Source organism: Diaphorina citri, unplaced genomic scaffold, assembly GCF_000475195.1.
Source record: "Diaphorina citri unplaced genomic scaffold, Diaci psyllid genome assembly version 1.1 scaffold2281, whole genome shotgun sequence".
Lineage (NCBI taxonomy): Eukaryota > Metazoa > Arthropoda > Insecta > Hemiptera > Psyllidae > Diaphorina > Diaphorina citri.
Window position 1 is genome coordinate 12,320 of NW_007379706.1, and position 21,296 is coordinate 33,615.

The 21,296-nt window shown below is 39.1% G+C and overlaps 1 protein-coding gene and 1 long non-coding RNA gene across 2 annotated transcripts; both read right to left on the reverse strand.

Moving 5' to 3' along the window:
- Positions 1 to 4,767: 4,767 nt before the first annotated feature.
- Positions 4,768 to 9,222, reverse strand: LOC103518634 (probable histone-lysine N-methyltransferase CG1716). Its single transcript, XM_008483712.1, has 7 exons — positions 9,188 to 9,222; positions 8,293 to 8,587; positions 7,603 to 7,713; positions 6,893 to 7,030; positions 6,166 to 6,437; positions 5,129 to 5,283; positions 4,768 to 4,775 (listed from the first exon to the last, which is right to left on the reverse strand). The coding sequence occupies exons 1-7, from the start codon at positions 9,220 to 9,222 to the stop codon at positions 4,768 to 4,770; spliced, it is 1,014 nt and encodes a 337-aa protein (XP_008481934.1).
- A 1,956-nt stretch (positions 9,223 to 11,178) lies between these two features.
- Positions 11,179 to 20,977, reverse strand: LOC103518631. Its single transcript, XR_541855.3, has 3 exons — positions 20,757 to 20,977; positions 13,545 to 13,668; positions 11,179 to 11,704 (listed from the first exon to the last, which is right to left on the reverse strand). It is a non-coding gene; the product is annotated as an uncharacterized LOC103518631 (long non-coding RNA).
- Between the last annotated feature and the right edge of the window lie 319 nt (positions 20,978 to 21,296).

Consider the following 21,296-nt stretch of genomic DNA (forward strand, 5'->3'; position numbering starts at 1 on the left):
TTCCCTACACGACGCTCTTCCGATCTCCCTTTCTTCAGGCCGCATCTACTACTACCACTGCAAAACGCGGCACACCCAATGGGAACCGCCCCCCTATCAGCCCCCGCCCCCTCTACCCCCACCTCCTGAGGATTCTTCCTCGTCCAGTAGTGGATGTGATAGTTCCGAGTCTAGTGAAGAGGAAGAGGAGGAGGAAGAGGACGAGTATGAGGAGTTTGATGATGATAAGGTAAGAGGAGAAGAAAAATTATTGAATGTTTTACTTATTATTACTATTATTTTTAATATTTCTTTATTAGTTTGCCTTTATTAAAAAAATATTAAAACATAATAATTGAGAGAGAGCGAGAGAGATTGAGTGAGGGGGGAGAGAGAGAGTGATTGAGGGAGAGAGAGAGATTGAGTGAGGGAGAGAGAGAGATTGAGTGAGGGAGAGAGAGAGATTGAGTGAGGGAGAGAGAGAGAGAGAGAAAGGGAGGGAAAGAGAGAAAGAACTGTATATTTCGTAAATAAAAAAATTGTGAGTGAGGGAGAGAGAGATTGTGTGAGGGAGGGAGAGAGAGATTGTGTGAGGGAGGGAAGGAGAAAGAGAACTAATACTGAATATTTCGTAAATAATTGGTTATAATACGTTAATGGTAGAATTTTGATTGTAGTTGTAGTATCTTTTTACTTTTTTTTATTATTTTATTCCTCCTTTTTGTCATGTATCATTTTATTTTATTTTGTAGTTTTGTTGGTTTCTATTTATTTAGTCGCATTTTTCTTTCTGTTTCCACCCCATCCTATCATTCTGTAGCTCATTAGAGATCTGAACAAAAAGACCAAGCGGGCGCGAGGCATTAGTTCTAAATCTAGAGGCGTGTCGTCACTTACGACAAATGGGACTTCCCTAGTTGATAGTATTGATGTAAGTATAAAGATGAAACTTAGGGTGTGTCGCCATTTACGATCAACTGAATTTCATCTTCCAATTATGTGATCAATAAAACTGTTCTAAATCTTACATTTTGATGAGAGTTTAAAGTCACTTTTAAAGCCCATATAGTCACTCATCTGGATACCAACCAGCCACGGTGTTACTTATATTCAATGAACCATTGGAAAGTTTCCAACATGGTGCATTAAACGTATTATTGCCCTTGCTAAAGGCCAATGAGATGATGACCTTTTCAAACTTTTAACTATTATGGTGGTTAAATAAAAAGGAAAATTAAAAAAAAAGGTTTGTTCTCGGAACGGCTGGGTTTTCTCCTACTCTGCCCTTAACTCCCTTCAATAGCGAGACGATAAGACCTCAGTGCTTACAGTCCCTCCTATCAAACCTCTTATTTATTTATTCTTCCTTTCTTTAATCTCACTTGGGCAAGTTTTCTATAAACTTTTTTTTTCCTTTCTTTAAAAGAAATATATGTAGATATAGAAAACCTGCCCAAGTGAGATTAAAGAAAGGAAGAATAAATAAATAAGAGGTTTGATAGGAGGGACTGTAAGCACTGAGGTCTTATCGTCTCGCTATTGAAGGGAGTTAAGGGCAGAGTAGGAGAAAACCCAGCCGTTCCGAGAACAAACCTTTTTTTTTAATTTTCCTTTTTATTTAACCACCATAATAGTTAAAAGTTTGAAAAGGTCATCATCTCATTGGCCTTTAGCAAGGGCAATAATACGTTTAATGCACCATGTTGGAAACTTTCCAATGGTTCATTGAATATAAGTAACACCGTGGCTGGTTGGTATCCAGATGAGTGACTATATGGGCTTTAAAAGTGACTTTAAACTCTCATCAAAATGTAAGATTTAGAACAGTTTTATTGATCACATAATTGGAAGATGAAATTCAGTTGATCGTAAATGGCGACACACCCTAAGTTTCATCTTTATACTTACATCAATACTATCAACTAGGGAAGTCCCATTTGTCGTAAGTGACGACACGCCTCTAGATTTAGAACTAATGCCTCGCGCCCGCTTGGTCTTTTTGTTCAGATCTCTAATGAGCTACAGAATGATAGGATGGGGTGGAAACAGAAAGAAAAATGCGACTAAATAAATAGAAACCAACAAAACTACAAAATAAAATAAAATGATACATGACAAAAAGGAGGAATAAAATAATAAAAAAAAGTAAAAAGATACTACAACTACAATCAAAATTCTACCATTAACGTATTATAACCAATTATTTACGAAATATTCAGTATTAGTTCTCTTTCTCCTTCCCTCCCTCACACAATCTCTCTCTCCCTCCCTCACACAATCTCTCTCTCCCTCACTCACAATTTTTTTATTTACGAAATATACAGTTCTTTCTCTCTTTCCCTCCCTTTCTCTCTCTCTCTCTCTCCCTCACTCAATCTCTCTCTCTCCCTCACTCAATCTCTCTCTCTCCCTCACTCAATCTCTCTCTCTCCCTCACTCAATCTCTCTCTCTCCCTCACTCAATCTCTCTCTCTCCCTCACTCAATCTCTCTCTCTCCCTCACTCAATCTCTCTCTCTCCCTCACTCAATCTCTCTCTCTCCCTCACTCAATCTCTCTCTCTCCCTCACTCAATCTCTCTCTCTCCCTCACTCAATCTCTCTCTCTCCCTCACTCAATCTCTCTCTCTCCCTCAATCACTCTCTCTCTCCCCCCTCACTCAATCTCTCTCGCTCTCTCTCAATTATTATGTTTTAATATTTTTTTAATAAAGGCAAACTAATAAAGAAATATTATCTGTATAACTGCTAAGGCCGTTCAGGATAAAATCTGCCCGGGCGGGAATCGAACCAGCGACCTAGTGCTTACCAGGCAGACGCGTTACCAACCAAAGCTATTAGTATTATTATGTTAAGACGGTCTCTTCTTGATCCCTTGTATGCTGGGTCCAATTTTGTTAAGGACTATTGCACTGCCTTTGCATGGTTAACCACTTTTCTCCATTTCAAACACCCCTGATCGTCTTGCGAAGCTCAGGAGTGGTTTGATTGGGTTCAAGCGAACCAGGCTGGCAAATGAAAGTTTGAATATAAATTAATTATATGTTGAAATTCTTATTTTTAATTTCATCTTCAGACGGAAATCTCGTCCGCCACTTCAACTTCCAAGATTGAGAGTGCCCCCGCTGATTCGTCAGAGCCTGGTGCTGCTCGTCATATGAAAGAACAGTTCAGACTGGGTATGGCTGGGGTGATAGTGCATTATCTGAACCCATATCGCAAGGAGGACTGTACACGAGGTCGAATCATGAACAACGATGATTTCAAACATCTGGCACGTAAGGTAAGAACACTGGTTTTATATCTACATAATTAGAAGGTCCCGGCTCCCGGGTGCGATGTCCACCGAAAGAAACGAGCGATGATAAATATATGATGATTGAGTAAATGAAAGACTTGTAATACTGTGATATCCACAAAGTTGTGGAAAAGCTCTCTGCTTTACCACAAAGATTCATGATTTGATTTGATTTTGAAATTTTCTGTCGATGGTGATGGATGATGGTGGGATTCGAACCCGGGATCTTCTGCATGGCAAGCAAGCGCGTTACCACTGGACTCACCGTGCCTTCAAGACATGAAAGTGTCCCGATTCACTCCACCCCTGAATTTTCCCCTTTCAGTTCAAGCCGAAGACGAAGAGAGAAGGAAGCAGGAGGCTGAGTGGAACATGCATGTAGAGAGATGTAAGATGCTAGGGCTGGTCACTCCACCCCTGAATTTTCTCCTTTCAGTTCAAGCCGAAGACGAAGAGAGAAGGAAGCAGGAGGCTGAGTGGAACATGCATGTAGAGAGATGTAAGATGCTAGGGCTGGATCCGACCAATGTGTCTACGTTTGACGAGATCACCGGCTATCCTGTGTTCATTAACCCGCCGCCCCTGGGCACCATGATACCTTGGTACCCGCCCACCCCTGGTAAGTTACTCTGCCGCTTTGCTTTTTTTACGACCTAGTTGTGAGTAATTCATCGTCGTTTTCATTTCGTAGTAATGTCATTGGACTTGTGTGGTCTGTGTCGTAACATGCTCTTACGATCACTAACCAAACTATTGGTGCATACTTGTGTCAAACTATGCAGCCCCTTAGGACCAACATGTGTAAATAGAGAAGAAAAAAATGGTATAGACATTCACACTGTAGGGTAACTTCTCATTTACCTAATTTATGATGGTTCTATAATAGAACCATGTGTTTGGAGGAAAAAATATTTATAAAATACAAGTAAGTAAGTCAGAAATAATACTTCACTTCTACTCCTGCTGCGATAGAGTCAATATCTATCTTGGTCTGACAATGATGCCCTGAGTGGTATCGAAAGTTCACCAGTTTAAAACCTTCTAATGGAAATTGCTTTGGTAGAAATATTTTATTTTTATCTGAATTTGGTTTTTTGTAAGAAATAATAATGATGTTTTCTCTCTCATTTCCAGACATGTCAGTGGGGGGCACCCCCGTGGGCCCCGGCGGCTCTGCCCCGCCCATCGGTTTCGGCCCGGACGGCCTTGTAATGCCACCACTGGTCGATACTCGATTAAAGCAGTCACTCAATTGTCTTCACGAGGCTGAGTGCACCCCGAACCCCAAGCATAGGGCCGAAAAACTTCGACCCCACCGGCAATCGAACCCGGGACCTCATGCTGAGGCTACTGCTGTTGATATTAATAATGTTTAATTAAATTGAATCTGTTGAAATAATAGGACTGTCATCCCTGATAGAAGCATTTGGTTTTACGAATTCATATACTTTATTTGACAAATAAGATCATTGAGATATGCATTTGGAAAATCCTACAATGCTGCAGTGAGCACCAAAATTGTGATATAGGTAATAACACAAAGAAACGGCATTTATTTATTTGACAAATAAGGAAATTAGAGACGTTTTAAACTTACCTTTGAGTGCAAACAATTGTCGTTAAATAAAATTGAATCTGTTGAAATAATAGGACTGTCATCCCTGATAGAAGCATTTGCTTTTACGAATTCATATACTCATATTTGACAAATAAGTGACAAATAAGATCATTGAGATATGCATTTGGAAAATCCTACAATGCTACAGTGAGCACCAAAATTGTGATATAATAACACAAAGAAACGGCATTTATTTATTTGACAAATAAGGAAATTAGAGACGTTTTAAACTTACCTTTGAGTGCAAACAATTGTCTATGTTCATACTTGGACAGCTTAGGACCTCGCCTATGATCAGGTGGGGATTCTCGACTTGACTTGCGGTCCTTACGATGATCTATCTTGTACTTGTCATCTTTCCTGATGTCACCACGATACCTATCCCATGTCCTGGTGGAATAGTGACAAAGAGAATTTTATTAGCTCTTTAATTCTTCTTTTTCTTCTTTTCCCGTGAACAGACGGGGTTGTTGTTGTTGTTGTTTTAGCGGCTTTAGCTGAATGACAATAGTAGAATAAAGAAGAGATATCTTTTTGTATCTGCTATACAGCGGGGTGATGGTCTCTAGCTCTAGCCATGTTAAATTGGCTGGCTCGTCCTGAACCGCAGTCGGCGGGGTCGGCGTTTTTCGTCAGCCTCTCAATCAGCCCCAACTAGGGTGACATTTGGTTTTTGGCTACAAATTTTACCAGTGGATGCACTCAACCTTTGCTATTTCTTTAACAAGGGAAATTCAGGCTGGTTTAAAGTTTCCCGATCAGACTTACTTGTCGGAAGTGTCACTTTGTATTGTGTTGTATAAGAAAGAAATGTGACTAATCTGTCATAAACTGCTCCTGTAGTCCAAGCATTCCATTTGAGACCATTAAAGTTGGTGTCATAATTCTCAAAGCGCCTAATGTAAAGAAAAAAAAATAGTGTCACTGTCTCGAAATAACCCCAACCCACCCTGTTAATTAAAAATCCCTCTGTTATAACTCCTTCTATTGAATAAATAAACGTCTTTGAAAAAAAAAAAAAAAAAAAAAAAGCCATGTTAAATTGGCTGGCTCGTCCTGAACCGCAGTCGGCGGGGTCGGCGTTTTTCGTCAGCCTCTCAATCAGCCCCAACTAGGGTGACATTTGGTTTTTGGCTACAAATTTTACCAGTGGATGCACTCAACCTTTGCTATTTCTTTAACAAGGGAAATTCAGGCTGGTTTAAAGTTTCCCGATCAGACTTACTTGTCGGAAGTACTATCCCTATCCTATACTCACACCTAAACACTTACTTGTCATAAGTACTATCCCGGTCTCGATAGCCACGATCTGCCTGTCTCTCATGCTCCTTCATTTGTTCTATCCTCTCCTTCTTCGGAATTCGAAACGTGTCCACCAGATTGCTCCACTGGTCCAACAGCTTGGCGGCCTCTTGGCGGACCACCTTGAGGTCCTCGGACTCGGAGTCCTGGGTTCGAGACCAGTCGGTGACCAGTTGGAGAACCTGGCTGTCCTTCAGCTTGGTCTTGTCCGGGATGGGCAGCTTGGAGAGGGTTTCTAGAATCTGAACAGAAAGTGAGAGGGGTTGTTAGAAAAGATGGGAACAGAGGATTTTTAGGTCGATAAAAAAAAAGTGACAAGAAAACTGGACCCGGAAGTCCTGGGTTTGATTCCCGGCAGAGTCAAAGTTTTTCGTCTCTACGCTTGTGGAATGCGGGTTCAGCAAGTGAGGACAATTAAGTAACTTCATACTTTAAATCAGTAGCGACCAAAGAGGCTCTTAGTAGTTCGTCTTCTTCTTTGCCTTCTTCCGTGTACAGACGGGGTCGGCGTTTTTCGTCAGCCTTAGGGTGATTGTTTTGGGCTGACTTTTGGTTTTGACAACAATGGTTTTGGCACAGACAACCGTGATATTTTAGTAATACTGTGAAAATCTATCAACAAAATTGTGAATAGATCTTCAGTTTCCCCACTTACTTTAGGATAAACTTCCAAAGTTCGTGATAGTTTCATACTTACTTCCATCCTATGCTTGATAGTTTCTGATAAACTCATTGGTTCACTTAGTGTCATCCAGGTGTAGAGTAGCTTGAGTATGTGATAGTCTATGAGGAGACGTCTACAGGGAGCGGCAGCTGAACGCACTAAACGGAGCACCTGTAGGGGGAAAAATACTGTCAATTATTCTCGGGTTCGAATCCCACCATCGACAAAATTTTGCACTCGTTTTTCGATTGCAAATATTTTAGCGGGTTACTTTCTGGTATTCTCGTCTTGACCCAACATCTAAATGGAAGTATTGTGTCTCTTATCGCCCATCTGATGAGGGACATACTACGAGATGGACATGCTACGACACAGACCACATGCAGTTGTAGTTCTAATGTAGCAGTTGTTTAATTGTTACAAAATAAAAGCGAAACACTCATCTTTTTTTTCCATCAGTAAATGGTTTCTTCAAATTGAATTTATCCCAAGGGCAAGGTCCAAGGTAAACCTAGACCCTTGACAAATGGAGTGTGCCTGAAGGCATGTGATGTGTTCCCTTAGTTTCTCTCTCTCCAACATATTTTATGACGAAAAAAGTTCTCCTTCTTTCACGGACATCCTTTGACTTGGGGATTTTTTTTTTCTTAATTTGCGGAATACGAAGACAAAAGAGTTAAATAATTCCATTATTTCTTTTGAAAGTTTAAATCGACTCTTTCAATCCTAATTTAGGGACGTACCTCATATCGGGTAGCAGCAGTTTCTGCTAGCACCAGACATCTGAGTACTGCCAGTGTGTCCATCTTGTTGTGTATACCACGTCGTGCTAGGGTGCTTAGATCCTTCTCAGGCTGAAAAGCAGACAATCATAGAAAGTTTCAGTACACCAAAGAAAATAGATATTCGTTTAGGTTGAACTCAAAGATCTAACCAGGTCGCAGTGACATAGAGCGTTTATTATAGCCGATTGCCCTACTTATAGCAATTAGGTTGAACTCAAGGCAAGTGAAAACACTCCACCTAAAGCTTTTGTTTTAAAGAGGCGTATTTTCCCTTTTGGAAGTTCCAATTTCCAACTCTAGATATCCCAACAGCTTGCATGTTGAAAATCTTCAAAGATCTCGTTCTACCCATTTTATTTATCTTCTATAACTGACGTTGACCGGAACTTGGCCTGGCGCACTGCTGTGCTCCTGCTCCTAGATACCTAATTTTGGACTATTGTAGAAGCTTCACAACCCAAGGGTCACGGGCTCAATACTCCACCACGTATCTCCAAATCTCTAATTCTTTCTCACGCTTATTAGTTCTTATCCTTCCTTCTACCCATTTTATTTATTTTTACCCATCTCATATATCCTTCCTTATCCAATCTGTCTTAGATTATGGTAGACGCTTCACAACTCAAAGGTCACAGGTTCAATACTCACATCATCCACGACATAGTCCGCATCTCTCTGCTTCTTTCTCACTCTGGTCTTCTTCTCCTTCCTTCTCTCCTTCTCCGTCTTCTCCACTTTCTTCTTCGCCTCCTCCTCCTCCTCTTCTGTTCCTTCAAGTGGCGGTTTACTCTCGACCGTTATTCTTTCTCCTCCTTCCTGTGCATCTTCTCCTTCTTCCTCCTCCTCTTCTTCGAATTCCTCCTCTTCTTCATCATCGTCTGGATTTTCGCCAATCCAACCGCGACAATTTTTCGAGCCACAGTAACATTTCTGCGCCTCTTTCCTGTGAAGGGAAATGGAAAATGGACCACGTGAGTGTGACGTTATTTTCTCAACATTGGCTTAAAGGCCAATGAAATGGAACTTGATCGTCAATAAACTTTTGATTGATTAATTAATGGGGCTCAACCACTTTTTTTTTTTTTCTTCGCTGATAAAGGAAGTTCGAAACACGCTGATTGCAATAGAAATGCTTAAAATTTCAAAAAAAATCGTGCATCGTATGAAATGTTCCTTTGTACTAAAGAAAGTTGCATCGTCTAGAAAGTCCAAAGTTCTGACGCCTGCGCAGATATTGGTCCCCCACTCTTGTATTTGATTTGACTCCTCCCCCTTCTGAACTTTTCAGTGTGCTGACAAAGATAGGCACTTTGGGTGGGCATTCGGGTGGGGACTATGCTTCTCGACAGTCCGGGTAGCTTGAAAAAACCTCTCGCAATTTTTTTTCTGAAATTAATTTCTCACTGCTGGCCATTATTACTATTTTTTTGTGGTAACTTTGAATTTTAATTTTTGTTGTATTACAGGATATTTTTTTATTAACAATTTAATCTTAATAAATATTATTTTTTATTTTATTTTATTATTATTATTTTTGTGTTACTTATATTCAATGAACCATTGGAAAGTTTCCAACATGGTGCATTAAACGTATTATTGCCCTTGCTAAAGGCCAATGAGATGATGACCTTTTCAAACTTTTAACTATTATGGTGGTTAAATAAAAAGGAAAATTAAAAAAAAAGGTTTGTTCTCGGAACGGCTGGGTTTTCTCCTACTCTGCCCTTAACTCCCTTCAATAGCGAGACGATAAGACCTCAGTGCTTACAGTCCCTCCTATCAAACCTCTTATTTATTTATTCTTCCTTTCTTTAATCTCACTTGGGCAAGTTTTCTATAAACTTTTTTTTTCCTTTCTTTAAAAGAAATATATGTAGATATAGAAAACCTGCCCAAGTGAGATTAAAGAAAGGAAGAATAAACTTTGTTTCTTCGTAACTTTTTTCCCTTTTAATCGCACATGGCCAAGATTTCTATGTATAAACTTTGTTTCTTCGTTGAATTTCCAGGCTGGTGAGGAGGAAGAGGATCAAACGCAGGCTGTGAAACACGAGACAGAAGATCCCGTAGCTCCTCCCCCTAATGTTGAAGATATAGGAGACCACGCCCCCTCCAGTACTGTACAGACTCCGCCCACTAGGAAGAGAAAACGAGAGGGTCTGGTCACGGAATACATTATTAGCGTGAGTATGATATCTGTCTGGCCGGGGGACGTTAAACAGGGAGTAGACCAGCCTAGGAGCTTAGTCTGGCTGGGGGACTTTAAACAGGGAGTATACCAGCCTGAATTTCCCTTACTAAAGAAATAACGAAGGTTGAGTGCGAATGGCATCCACTCGTAAAATTTGTAGCCAAAACCAAATGTCAGCCCAAAGCAATCACCTTAGTTAGGGCTGATTGAGAGGCTGACGAAAAACGCCGACCTCTGTACACGGGAAAACACGAAGAAGAAGAAGAAGAAAATCATATTTATTTTCCTTGGTTGACAAAAGGAACGATTAGCCGACAAGCGGCATTCTACGACCAATGCACTACTTACATTCGTTCGGCATCGATTAGAAATTTGGAACCCGTAAGGTGTGTCCACACATAGTCGATCGACGAGGAAGAACTATGTTTTCGAGGCAGTGTGGACTTGTCATTCGATGGCCGATCGACTATTTGTGGACACACCTTTATAAAGTAGCAGAGATCAAAGGATTTTGGTGGAATGCATAAAAAGTTTACCATGTGAAAGTGTTTCGATCAATGTCGAATTTGAAGATTCTACAGTCTACACTAACTAGGTATTCAACTTCTTTAGTTGTCGATTTTCAATATTTATATCTAACCCTTTTTTAATCAGTCCCTAGTCTCGAATTTCAATCCCCTACTTTGCTTTGCTCCCCGCAGCCTATTCAAGAGATCGAAAAGCAGAAGGCACGCGAACGAAAGCGTAAAGTCAAGGACACGAAGGAGAAATTGAAGGCCGTTAAGAAACGCAAATATCTGGAAAACACGAAGAAGAAGAAAATCATATTTATCTTCCTTGGTTTACAAAAGGAACGATTAGCTGACAAGCGGCATTCTACGACCAATGCACTACATTCGTTCTGCATCGATTGGAAATTTGGAACCCGTAAGGTGTGTCCACACGTAGTCGATCGACAAGGAAAAACTATGTTTTCGAGGCAGTGTGGACGTGTCATTCGATGGCCGATCGACTATTTGTGGACACACCGTTATAAAGTAGTAGAGATCGAAGGATTTTGGTGGAATGCATAAAAAGTTTACCATGTGAAAGTGTTTCGATCAATGTGGAATTTGAAGATTCTACAGTCTACACTAGGTATTTAACTTCTTTAGTTGTCGATTTTCAATATTTATATCTAACCCTTTTTTAGTCAGTCCCTAGTCTCGAATTTCAATCCCCTACTTTGCTTTGCTCCCCGCAGCCTATTCAAGAAATCGAAAAGCAGAAGGCACGCGAACGAAAGCGTAAAGTCAAGGACACGAAGGAGAAATTGAAGGCCGTTAAGAAACGCAAATATCTGGTGACTCAATAATTATTTATTGATAAAAACTATTGTCTTCTTTGTTCAAATGTACCTAGGAATATCACGTCCTCACAAGGCTACACTTTGATTTCGATTCATAGAGCTGTAAAAACATGACATAGTAGGAAAAAAAGCCAGCCGTTCCCAGAGCGAACGTTATCTATTTAGGATAAGTTCGTCCCGCGCAGGAATCGAACCCGCGACCTAGCGCTTCCAAGGCAGGCGCGCTACAAAACTCCAGCTTTACTCACGGTTTGGTAAGATAATCTAGCGTTTCTCAGAATAGAATTTAGGGCGGTCTTTTCATTGTCATTATGGACCAAACAATTCACAGACATGCCCCTCTCCCTCCAATCTCGTTACCTTATGCCTTTATGCTTACTGAGAAGAGGCGGGGGTGTCAATGTCAACTAACTTTGATGTTGCATCATCAGGGGCAGGACTTCTTGATGCATTTTCCTCTTCATGTCTGGGGAGATTCACTTTGCCTTCAATGGCTGTGGGATTCGCTTCGCTCTCCATGCCTGGGAACAAAGGGAAAAAAATCGTACACTTGGTCAATTTTTCTGCGCGGGGAGTTCTCAGCAGATAAAAGCTAGAGAGCGCGGGTTTGAATCTCAACGGAGGGTGGCATGAAATTTTATCCTATAATGATGATGATTGCCTTAAAATCTTAAACGGACAAACAGCTAAAAGAAGTGGAGGTAGCAGTTAACCCATTTCGCCATCCTATGAATTCTGCCCTGTCAGACCGACAGAGAGGAACGGAAATATTTTTAATAAGTTCTACTCACGATTTTCTTCTCTCTTTCTCTCTCTTTAATTTTCTCCATCTTCTCCCCTCTCAGTTTTTACATTGGTTAAAACTTTACTTGCATGTACGTTGTGGTTGCTCTCTCTCTCCCTCCCTCCCTCTCTCCCCTTTCTCCCACTCTTTCTATCTAATTCAATTCCACTCTCCCTTTCTATCGGGAAATTATAGTTGCCCCCTAACTCAGCGGTCCTCAATCATCCAAATATCAACCATGATAGACGTAGCTTACTATCAGTGATTCCCCATATAGGACTGAAAAGTCCCTTTACTCCAGCAGTAGGCTACACTACTATTATTGTGGTCAAATTCTCAAATCATATTGAGGATAAAATTCCATGCCTCGACTGGGATTGAACCCACGCCACGCTCTCCTGTTTACCAGGCGAGCGTCTTAATCACTACACCACCGAAGCAGGTGTAATGCAGCCATCAGGGGCTAGCTTTTGATTTGGAAGTACAGAGGTGTAAAGGGACTTTTCAGTCCCATCCTCGCAGTATAAATGAGGTATCCTATTTAAACTTCCAATTTGGAAATTTGTAAACTGAGGGGTCCCGTGCACCGCACGGTTTAGGCACCCCTAAGTTTTGTATCTAATGAAACTTGTGTACCCGGAATATAGGGGCACTTTATTTTACTTTGAAGATTTCTACCTTCTCTGTACACTATCGTACCTATATCAGAGAAGTCATCGTTTACCCTAAGCCGAGTGATTTTGTTTATCGTTTTCTGGCAATCCAATTTTGTTTTTCGATTTATTCCCCTTTCTTTAGATGATGGCTAATTAGTAACTTTGTGTCCATGGCAGTTTTTTCCTTTTATTTTTTGGAGTTGAGTGGAAGAGAACGTTTACGCAATCGCCTCAGCGAATAATAAAAAAATAAACAATAAAAACTTACAGGGACGTGTTAATAATCAGTTTTGCTGTTGAATGAATTTATTAGTTGTTATTATTATGCAAAGAGCACCAAGGATTTTAAATTTTTAATAGGTCCGACTTATGTTTTGTAAAGTGTGTAAGACCTTACCTATGCCTAGACGTCCAAAATATTTAATGAAAGAAAACCAATCAAATGGAGGTGTAAATTGTTCATAAGGCGAGATCAACCCCACTTTCCATACTCGTGGACTGATTATGTAAATTTAACAGGAGTGTGTGGATTGAAACACAACACATGTCTTCAGGCACACTCTATTTGTCAAGGGACTAGATTTACCTTGTCCTGGGGAATTTTGGGATCAATTGAATTTGAAAAAAAAACCATTTACCTACTGATGAAAATTTGTAAATTGTAGTGCGTCAGATCTAAGAAAAGGGAAACATAACTATGAAGAAAAAACCGTAAGTAAATGTTCCTGTTACCTACTAATTGTAAACCATTTACCTACTGATGAAAATTTCTAAATTGTAGTGCGTCAGATCTAAGAAAAGGGAAACATAACTATGAAGAAAAAACCGTAAGTAAATGTTCCTGTTACCTACTAATTGTAATGGTCCTAGATTGTAGAATATCATACGTATGTAAGTTTGAAAGTATAAATAAGTTCCTACCGATTTCTTTTGGTTGTGATTTAAACAGGCGGTTTTCTGCTCCAAGATCTTAACCACTTTGCTACCGAGGCAGGTTCTACTCTTAAAGTCCACCAGATCTCGCAGCTTCTAGTCGTAGCAGGTCCTATAACAAAAGAATTATTATCGTTATTAAATTTAAGGGGTTTAAAGTCATTGTATAACTGTAAAGGTTTTCAGTGACGGGGACTTTACCCTCCAATGGGCGACAAACTACCCGCCTATTCACTCGGGTCCTACACATCGTAGAAACTTCATTTTTGGATATGTTATAAAATACCCTACATTAGTAAAAGTCACCAAATCGCTTCAAAACCATAGCCCGTCAAAGTTGCAAATGGGTCACTTTTGACCCGAACATCACCCATTAGGGATAGGGACGAAAGCCATTTTTAAGGGGTTTAAAGTCATTGTATAAAGGTTTTTAGTGACGGGGACTTTACCCTCCAATGGGCGACAAACTACCGGCCTCTTCACTCGGGTCCTACACATCGTAGAAACTTCATTTTTGGATATGTTATAAAATATCCTACATTAGTAAAAGTCACCAAATCGCTTCAAAACCATAGCCCGTCAAAGTTGCAAATGGGTCACTTTTGACCCGAACATCACCCATCCTGAGTGGGCCCGAGGAAAGCCTGTATAGCACTCAATTTTCTGTATGGTCACGCATTCGCAAGCCACGTGAAACGTTACTTAACTTCAATGAACCATTGGGAAAAGGTGCAGCCAACGCCGCTGGCTTTATTATTACCTATTTATTTTTTAAACCCCAAAAGGGATCGCAGTAGGCATTATTTTCCTTCCATTATGTATACAGGGTGGTTCGTGATTTGCGAACCACGCTTATATCTCAGAAACGGCTGGGAATTAAGGAATGAAATAAACGGCATCATATAGGAAGGGCCAGAAGCAAAATCGGTTTTATTTATGTTATTTACTACTATTGAACAATACGATAGTACCTGTACAATCAATGTACATTGTACATAAATATCGTGTAGTAGGTACCTGGCTTCATCTATCTATATTGACATTAAAACACAAAGTTTTAAAGAAAAACAAATGAGGAAGACAGAGGTTAAATTAGGTTCAGACATGAAAAGAAAGTAGGGTAAATGAAAAAAGAAGACATTACATAAAGATTGGAGGTGACGTTATTGGTTTTATTTTCTGTAGGTACCATCTAAATATTAGAACTAGCCGGTACCCAAAGGCATTATAACACCTTTTTTTCTAGGAGGTTTGATAGAGGGAACTGTAGCAATGAAGGTCTTATCGTCCCAAAACCGAAAAGAGAAGAAGAAAGCCAACTGTTATGAGATCGAACTTTATCTGTTAAGGATAAAATTCGCCTCGAGCGGGAATGGAACCCAAGACCTAATGCTTACAAGGCAGACGAGCTACCTTACAAGCTGACTAGGCTAGCACTGCTAGCAGTAGCAAAGTGTATTAGTTTATTTCAGTTGATCTTCCTTTGTACATGTCTCTTAAACAGTAATCATTGAAATTTTAAAAGAAAGAAAAAAACTATGTATTGAAATATTTCATTTGGTAGGTGCCTTGCCAAATAATTTACCCGAGAACTGAAGATGTTTGTTTGTTTTGCGGGACTGAAAACGTTATAATTTTTATAATAAACATGAAACCCCCTAGAACAAAAAGACAAATACATATGACATTTATTATTTTGTACTAACGATAGCTTTCAACATGCTATCAGTCGGTATTTTCATAGAGATACCCTGGGTATAAATAACGTTTATTACTTTTTTCCCGACTCTAGGGGCACCATTTTTATGCTACCAAGGTCAATTGAAAAAGCACGTGTGTTAATTCAGACGGCGACGTGTCCCTACATCTAAAATTCTAAATACATATGTGTACAAATAGTACAAGAGCATAAAATAGGTAGGTACCAAAATTCATTTCTTCACCCCAAAGTCACAACTTGGGGTCAGAATTGTATTTTATTTTATCACTAGGAAGCTTTTTACCTTAACTTCAATAAAATGTACTACCGATTTGGGAAGCCTTTGTTTCTGTCAGGTAGGACTGGTAGTAGGACTAATGAAAAGTAAAACTTTATAAGGGGACTTTAGGGGGAAAAAACCTCATCAGCAGAGCTTAAACATGAACCTATAATCTCCTAATCATAATCAACATGAGACATAAGTACACAAACGCGGAAAAGTAAAGCAGACATCTCCACGTTTAAATATGTTGCGTATTGCATACTCAAATAGTTACCAGGCGTTCATACAAATTGTGGAAAAGGGCTCGGAATGAAATTGGAGCTTTTCTTGAGGAAAAGGTAATCAGTATGATAATGAAAAGAGGGGAATTTTTAGTCTTAGCCGACAGTATAAATAAGGTATATTAAATAAAAAATAAATAAATAAACACGAACCTAATCTCCTAATCATAATCAACATGAGACATAAGTACACACTACACATACGCGGAAAAGTAAAGCAGACATCTCCACGAATTTTAAATATGTTGCATATTGCATACTCAAACAGTTACCAGGTGTTCATACAAATTGTGGAAAAGGGCTCGGAATGAAATTGGAGCTTTTCTTGAGGAAAAGGTAATCAGTATGATAATGAAAAGAGGGGAAAGTTTGATCGCCCCAGGAAATACGTTAATGATTCCTACACATGCATAGAAGAGCAAAGTTCAGAAGCCTTCCACTCCTCTCCTCCCCCTTCCCCATATGCAACTCTATTGTCAGTATTAAAATATTCAATGTCCGCCTAGTTAGCTTGATTGGTAGTGTGTTTGCTTTGTAAGCGTTAGGCCGTGAGTTCGATTCCCGCCCGGGGCGGATTTTATTCTGATGGTATAATGTTCGTTCTTGGAACGGCTGTCTTTTTTCTGTCCTGTCCTAACTTTCTCTTCGATTTCGGGACGATAAGACCTTAGCAGTTACAATTCTTTGTATCAGACTTAAAAAAAAAACTACATATACTTAGGTATGTAGGTAGTATTTTTTTTTTTTTTTTAGGTCTGTATTGTATCTTCGGGGCAGTCTAGGTAGTATCGAAAGTAGGCTGCCTGCCTTGTATGCGCAAGGTCACGGGTTCAGTTCCCGCTCGGACGAGCTTTATCTAAAAGGTCTTACATAAGGTTCGTTCTCGGAACGGCTTTTTTTTACTTTCTATTAGCATTATATACCCATAGGGAACCTGCAATCGGTCCATTTTTTTTTTATTTCGGTACGATAAAAAAAAATGTGTTTCTCTTTTTCAGGAAAGAGAAGAAGCCCGCGCCCCCACCGGCAGCTAGCAGGGGTAATGCCAAGCCTATCATGACAGGGCCGGGCTCTGGTTTAACCACTGAGGTCATGAGGAAGATCCTATGCGACGAAGCGGCAGGGCATGTCAATAAACACGACTACCACAAGGCTATCAAAGATTATGATGTGGTAAGTAGAAGCGTATTTTCTTGGGGAATATGATAATGAGGTAATAACTTATAGTATTCGTAAGAATCCTGAACTAAAATTAGATGTAGGTAAGGTACCGACACGTTATATTCATTCAACGTAGAAAGAATAAATCGTTTTTTTTTTTAGAAGTCAGTATTGACTTGGGAAAGACACCTTTGTATAACTGTTATTTTATTAAATAATAAAAATTAACTGAATTGAGATAAATGCCCATTCCTAATTTCACTTGTCTCAGTGACATACCTATTGGTCAAGGCGATCGCCTGGTAAACAGAAGGACGTGGGTTCAATTGCAGCCGAGGCATAGCATTTTATCCTCATTTATTTAAAACATTGACCACATAAAAATAGATGGCAGAGAACGCCTCCGGCTAGCCTCGCCTGGTAGTCGTCTTCCACCAAAGGCTAAAGAGGAACTATTCTCTCCACGAATAAAACGAAAGCAAAAAGTTTAACAGTATCCCACCAGAAAGCGTACCCCATATCACACGTAAAAGTGAGGTTGAACTTTTGAGGGTGGTACAAAAAAGTTTCTAGATAGGTAGAAGTAGGTACCTAGAATACCTACCTGGCTATGTACCTACCTAGTTAGCTATGTAGGTACCTACCTGGGAAGACCTTAAGAGCAGGAACATAACATATAGGGTGTTTCAGATAATTAGGAATGACTCCAATGTTTTATAATCAAATAGAGTTGAAAAAGGTCTCAGGCAATTTTGTTTTTTTTTTTTTTTAACTTATAGTACCTACCTATCCGTAAGAATCCTGAACTAAAATTAGCTGTAGGTAAGGTACCGACACGTTATATTCATTCAACGTAGAAAGAATAAATCGTTTTTCTTAGAAGTCAGTATTGACTTGGGAAAGACACCTTTGTATAACTGTTATTTCATTAAATAATGAAAATTAAGGCGATCGCCTGGTAAACAGAAGGACGTGGGTTCAATCGCAGCCGAGGCATAGCATTTTATCCTCATTTATTTAAAACTTTGACCACAAAAAAATAGATGGCAGAGAGCGCCTCCGGCTAGCCTCGCCTAGTAGTTGTCTTCCACTAAAGGCTAAAGAGGAACTATTCTCTTCACGAATAAAACGAAAGCAAAAAGTTTAACAGTATCCCACCAGAAAGCGTACCCCATATCACACGTAAAAGTGAGGTTGAACTTTTGAGGGTGGTACAAAAAGTTTCTAGATAGGTAGAAGTAGGTACCTAGAATACCTACCTAGTTAGCTATGTAGGTACCTACCTGGGAAGACCTTAAGAGCAGGAACATAACATACAGGGTGTTTCAGATTGTTAGGGACGATTCAAATGTTTTATGATCATGTAGAGTTGAAAAAATTATCAGTCAATTTTGATTTAAGTTTTTATTGTATTACTTTTTTTTTACAAAACTAGTTACCTAATGAAGAGGTTTTCAATACTTAGAAGGAAAAAAAGTCAACTTATAAAAGAAAAGTTAACAAAAGCTAAAATTATAAGAAGAAAAGTTAACTTTAAAATTTGTGTAACTGGGAGAAAATAATGTGTGTTTTTTTCTTCTTCTTCTTCTTCTTCTTCTTCTTCTTCTTCTTCTTCTTCTTCTTCTTCTTTATCGTTTTCATTGTAAGATGAAGAAGTAAACAAAATCAAGGTACTTGTGCAGAAGTCACCAGTTTTAGAGAATCAGCCTCTACAACCCCTGAAGCGTTGAATTTAACTATTTTGAAACACCCTGTATTGTTACGTAGCTTAAACGCCATTATTTTCTGCTCTATCAGCATAGGTAAAGTTAGGTAGGTACCTACATTTTTTCTCTACTTACCTAGAAAAGTACTAAAATGGGGATAGAAAAACTGTGGCACTTGGATATTAAAGGTACCTCTACCTATCTGAAACGTAAATTTCAGAGGTGTAAAGGTCAATTGAAAAAGCACGTGTGTTAATTCAGACGGCGACGTGTCCCTACATCTAAAATTCTAAATACATATATGTGTACAAATAGTACAAGAGCATAAAATAGGTAGGTACCAAAATTCACTTTAGGGATGAGCTATTCATTTCTTCACCCCAAAGTCACAACTTGGGGTCAGAATTGTATTTTATTTTATCACTAGGAAGCTTTCTACCTTAACTTCAATAAAATGTACTACCGATTTGGGAAGCCTTTGTTTCTATCAGGTAGGACTGGTAGTAGGACTAATGAAAAGTAAAACTTTATAAGGGGACTTTAGGGGGAAAAAACCTCTAGTGGGGCAACCTCTTTGTCAGCCACCAACAACCATAACTTTCTTTATATATATATTTAACTTTTCCATCTTTTGTAATGTCAAAACCTTTGTTGTATTATTATTGATGTTAATAAATGAAATCAATGTACATTGTACATAAATATCGTGTAGTAGGTACCTGGCTTCATCTATCTATATTGACATTAAAACACAAAGTTTTAAAGAAAAACAAATGAGGAAGACAGAGGTTAAATTAGGTTCAGACATGAAAAGAAAGTAGGGTAAATGAAAAAAGAAGACATTACATAAAGATTGGAGGTGACGTTATTGGTTTTATTTTCTGTAGGTACCATCTAAATATTAGAACTAGCCGGTACCCAAAGGCATTATAACACCTTTTTTTCTAGGAGGTTTGATAGAGGGAACTGTAGCAATGAAGGTCTTATCGTCCCAAAACCGAAAAGAGAAGAAGAAAGCCAACTGTTATGAGATCGAACTTTATCTGTTAAGGATAAAATTCGCCTCGAGCGGGAATGGAACCCAAGACCTAATGCTTACAAGGCAGACGAGCTACCTTACAAGCTGACTAGGCTAGCACTGCTAGCAGTAGCAAAGTGTATTAGTTTATTTCAGTTGATCTTCCTTTGTACATGTCTCTTAAACAGTAATCATTGAAATTTTAAAAGAAAGAAAAAAACTATGTATTGAAATATTTCATTTGGTAGGTGCCTTGCCAAATAATTTACCCGAGAACTGAAGATGTTTGTTTGTTTTGCGGGACTGAAAACGTTATAATTTTTATAATAAACATGAAACCCCCTAGAACAAAAAGACAAATATGACATTTATTATTTTGTACTAACGATAGCTTTCAACATGCTATCAGTCGGTATTTTCATAGAGATACCCTGGGTATAAATAACGAGTACATTGTACAGTGTATAATACCTACGTATGCACATGTATGAACTTCGGTTAGAAATACAACGTGATGGTACGTGTATAACGATTTATCATTACAACATAAAACTAATGGGGGAAACAGGATCTACAGCAAAGCACAGATAAAAAGTTTCACCGACTAAACCTGTACATTGTACGGTGTATAATACCTATGTATGCACAATTGCACATGCACATGTATGAACTTCGGTTAGAAATACAACGTAATGGTACGAGTATAACGATTTATCATTACAACATAAAACTAATGGGGGAAACAGGATCTACAGCAAAGCACAGATAAAAAGTTTCACCGACTAAACCCTTCCAGTAAAAGTGAATAGAGAGATGAATAAACCGTTCCAGTAAGGCAAAAGAGAGACATATGTTTCTGACACAAATGACCGCTTTTTCCTCCCTCTGTAGCAATATTCCAGAAAGCCGAGGCACTTTATCACCTAGGCGACTTTGAACACAGCCTCATGTATTATCACCGGGGGCTCAAAATTCGACCTGAACTGGAAGAGTTTCGACTGGGTGTACAGAAATCAGAGGTGTAACACAGAAATACGTTTTCGTATACTCACATAAAAAGTAGAAATTTGTAGATATGAATAAAAACACAAGTTCTTGAAGTTTACACTGAAAGTATTCTTAATCACTCCTCACGTAAAAGGTAGAAAACTGCTGAATTAATAAGAAAGCAGATTCTTTTAGTTTATATTGGAAATAGAATTGATTTGTCACATTTTTTTACAAAATAAGCAAGCAATGATCACAAGGTACAAGTATACCGTAGGGTGACACAGCAAAAACTGAACTGAGGCGTAGAAGTCGTAGACAGCGGTGATAGCACGTTGAATACACCAGTTCCTAACGGATTACTGGTTAAGCAGCGTCCTTCGCACTCAACTTTTGCTATTTCTTCAGCAAGTATACTCTGTTTAAAGTCCCCCAGCCGGACTAAGCTGATCTACTCTCTGTTTAACGTATCCCACAGCCATATACGCCGCTGGTTTTCGACACAAATCGTAAAAACTATTACACCGTAGTTGAAGCTCACGACAGCGGTGATAGCACGTTGAATACACCAGTTCCTAAGGGATTACTGGTTAAGCAACGTCCTT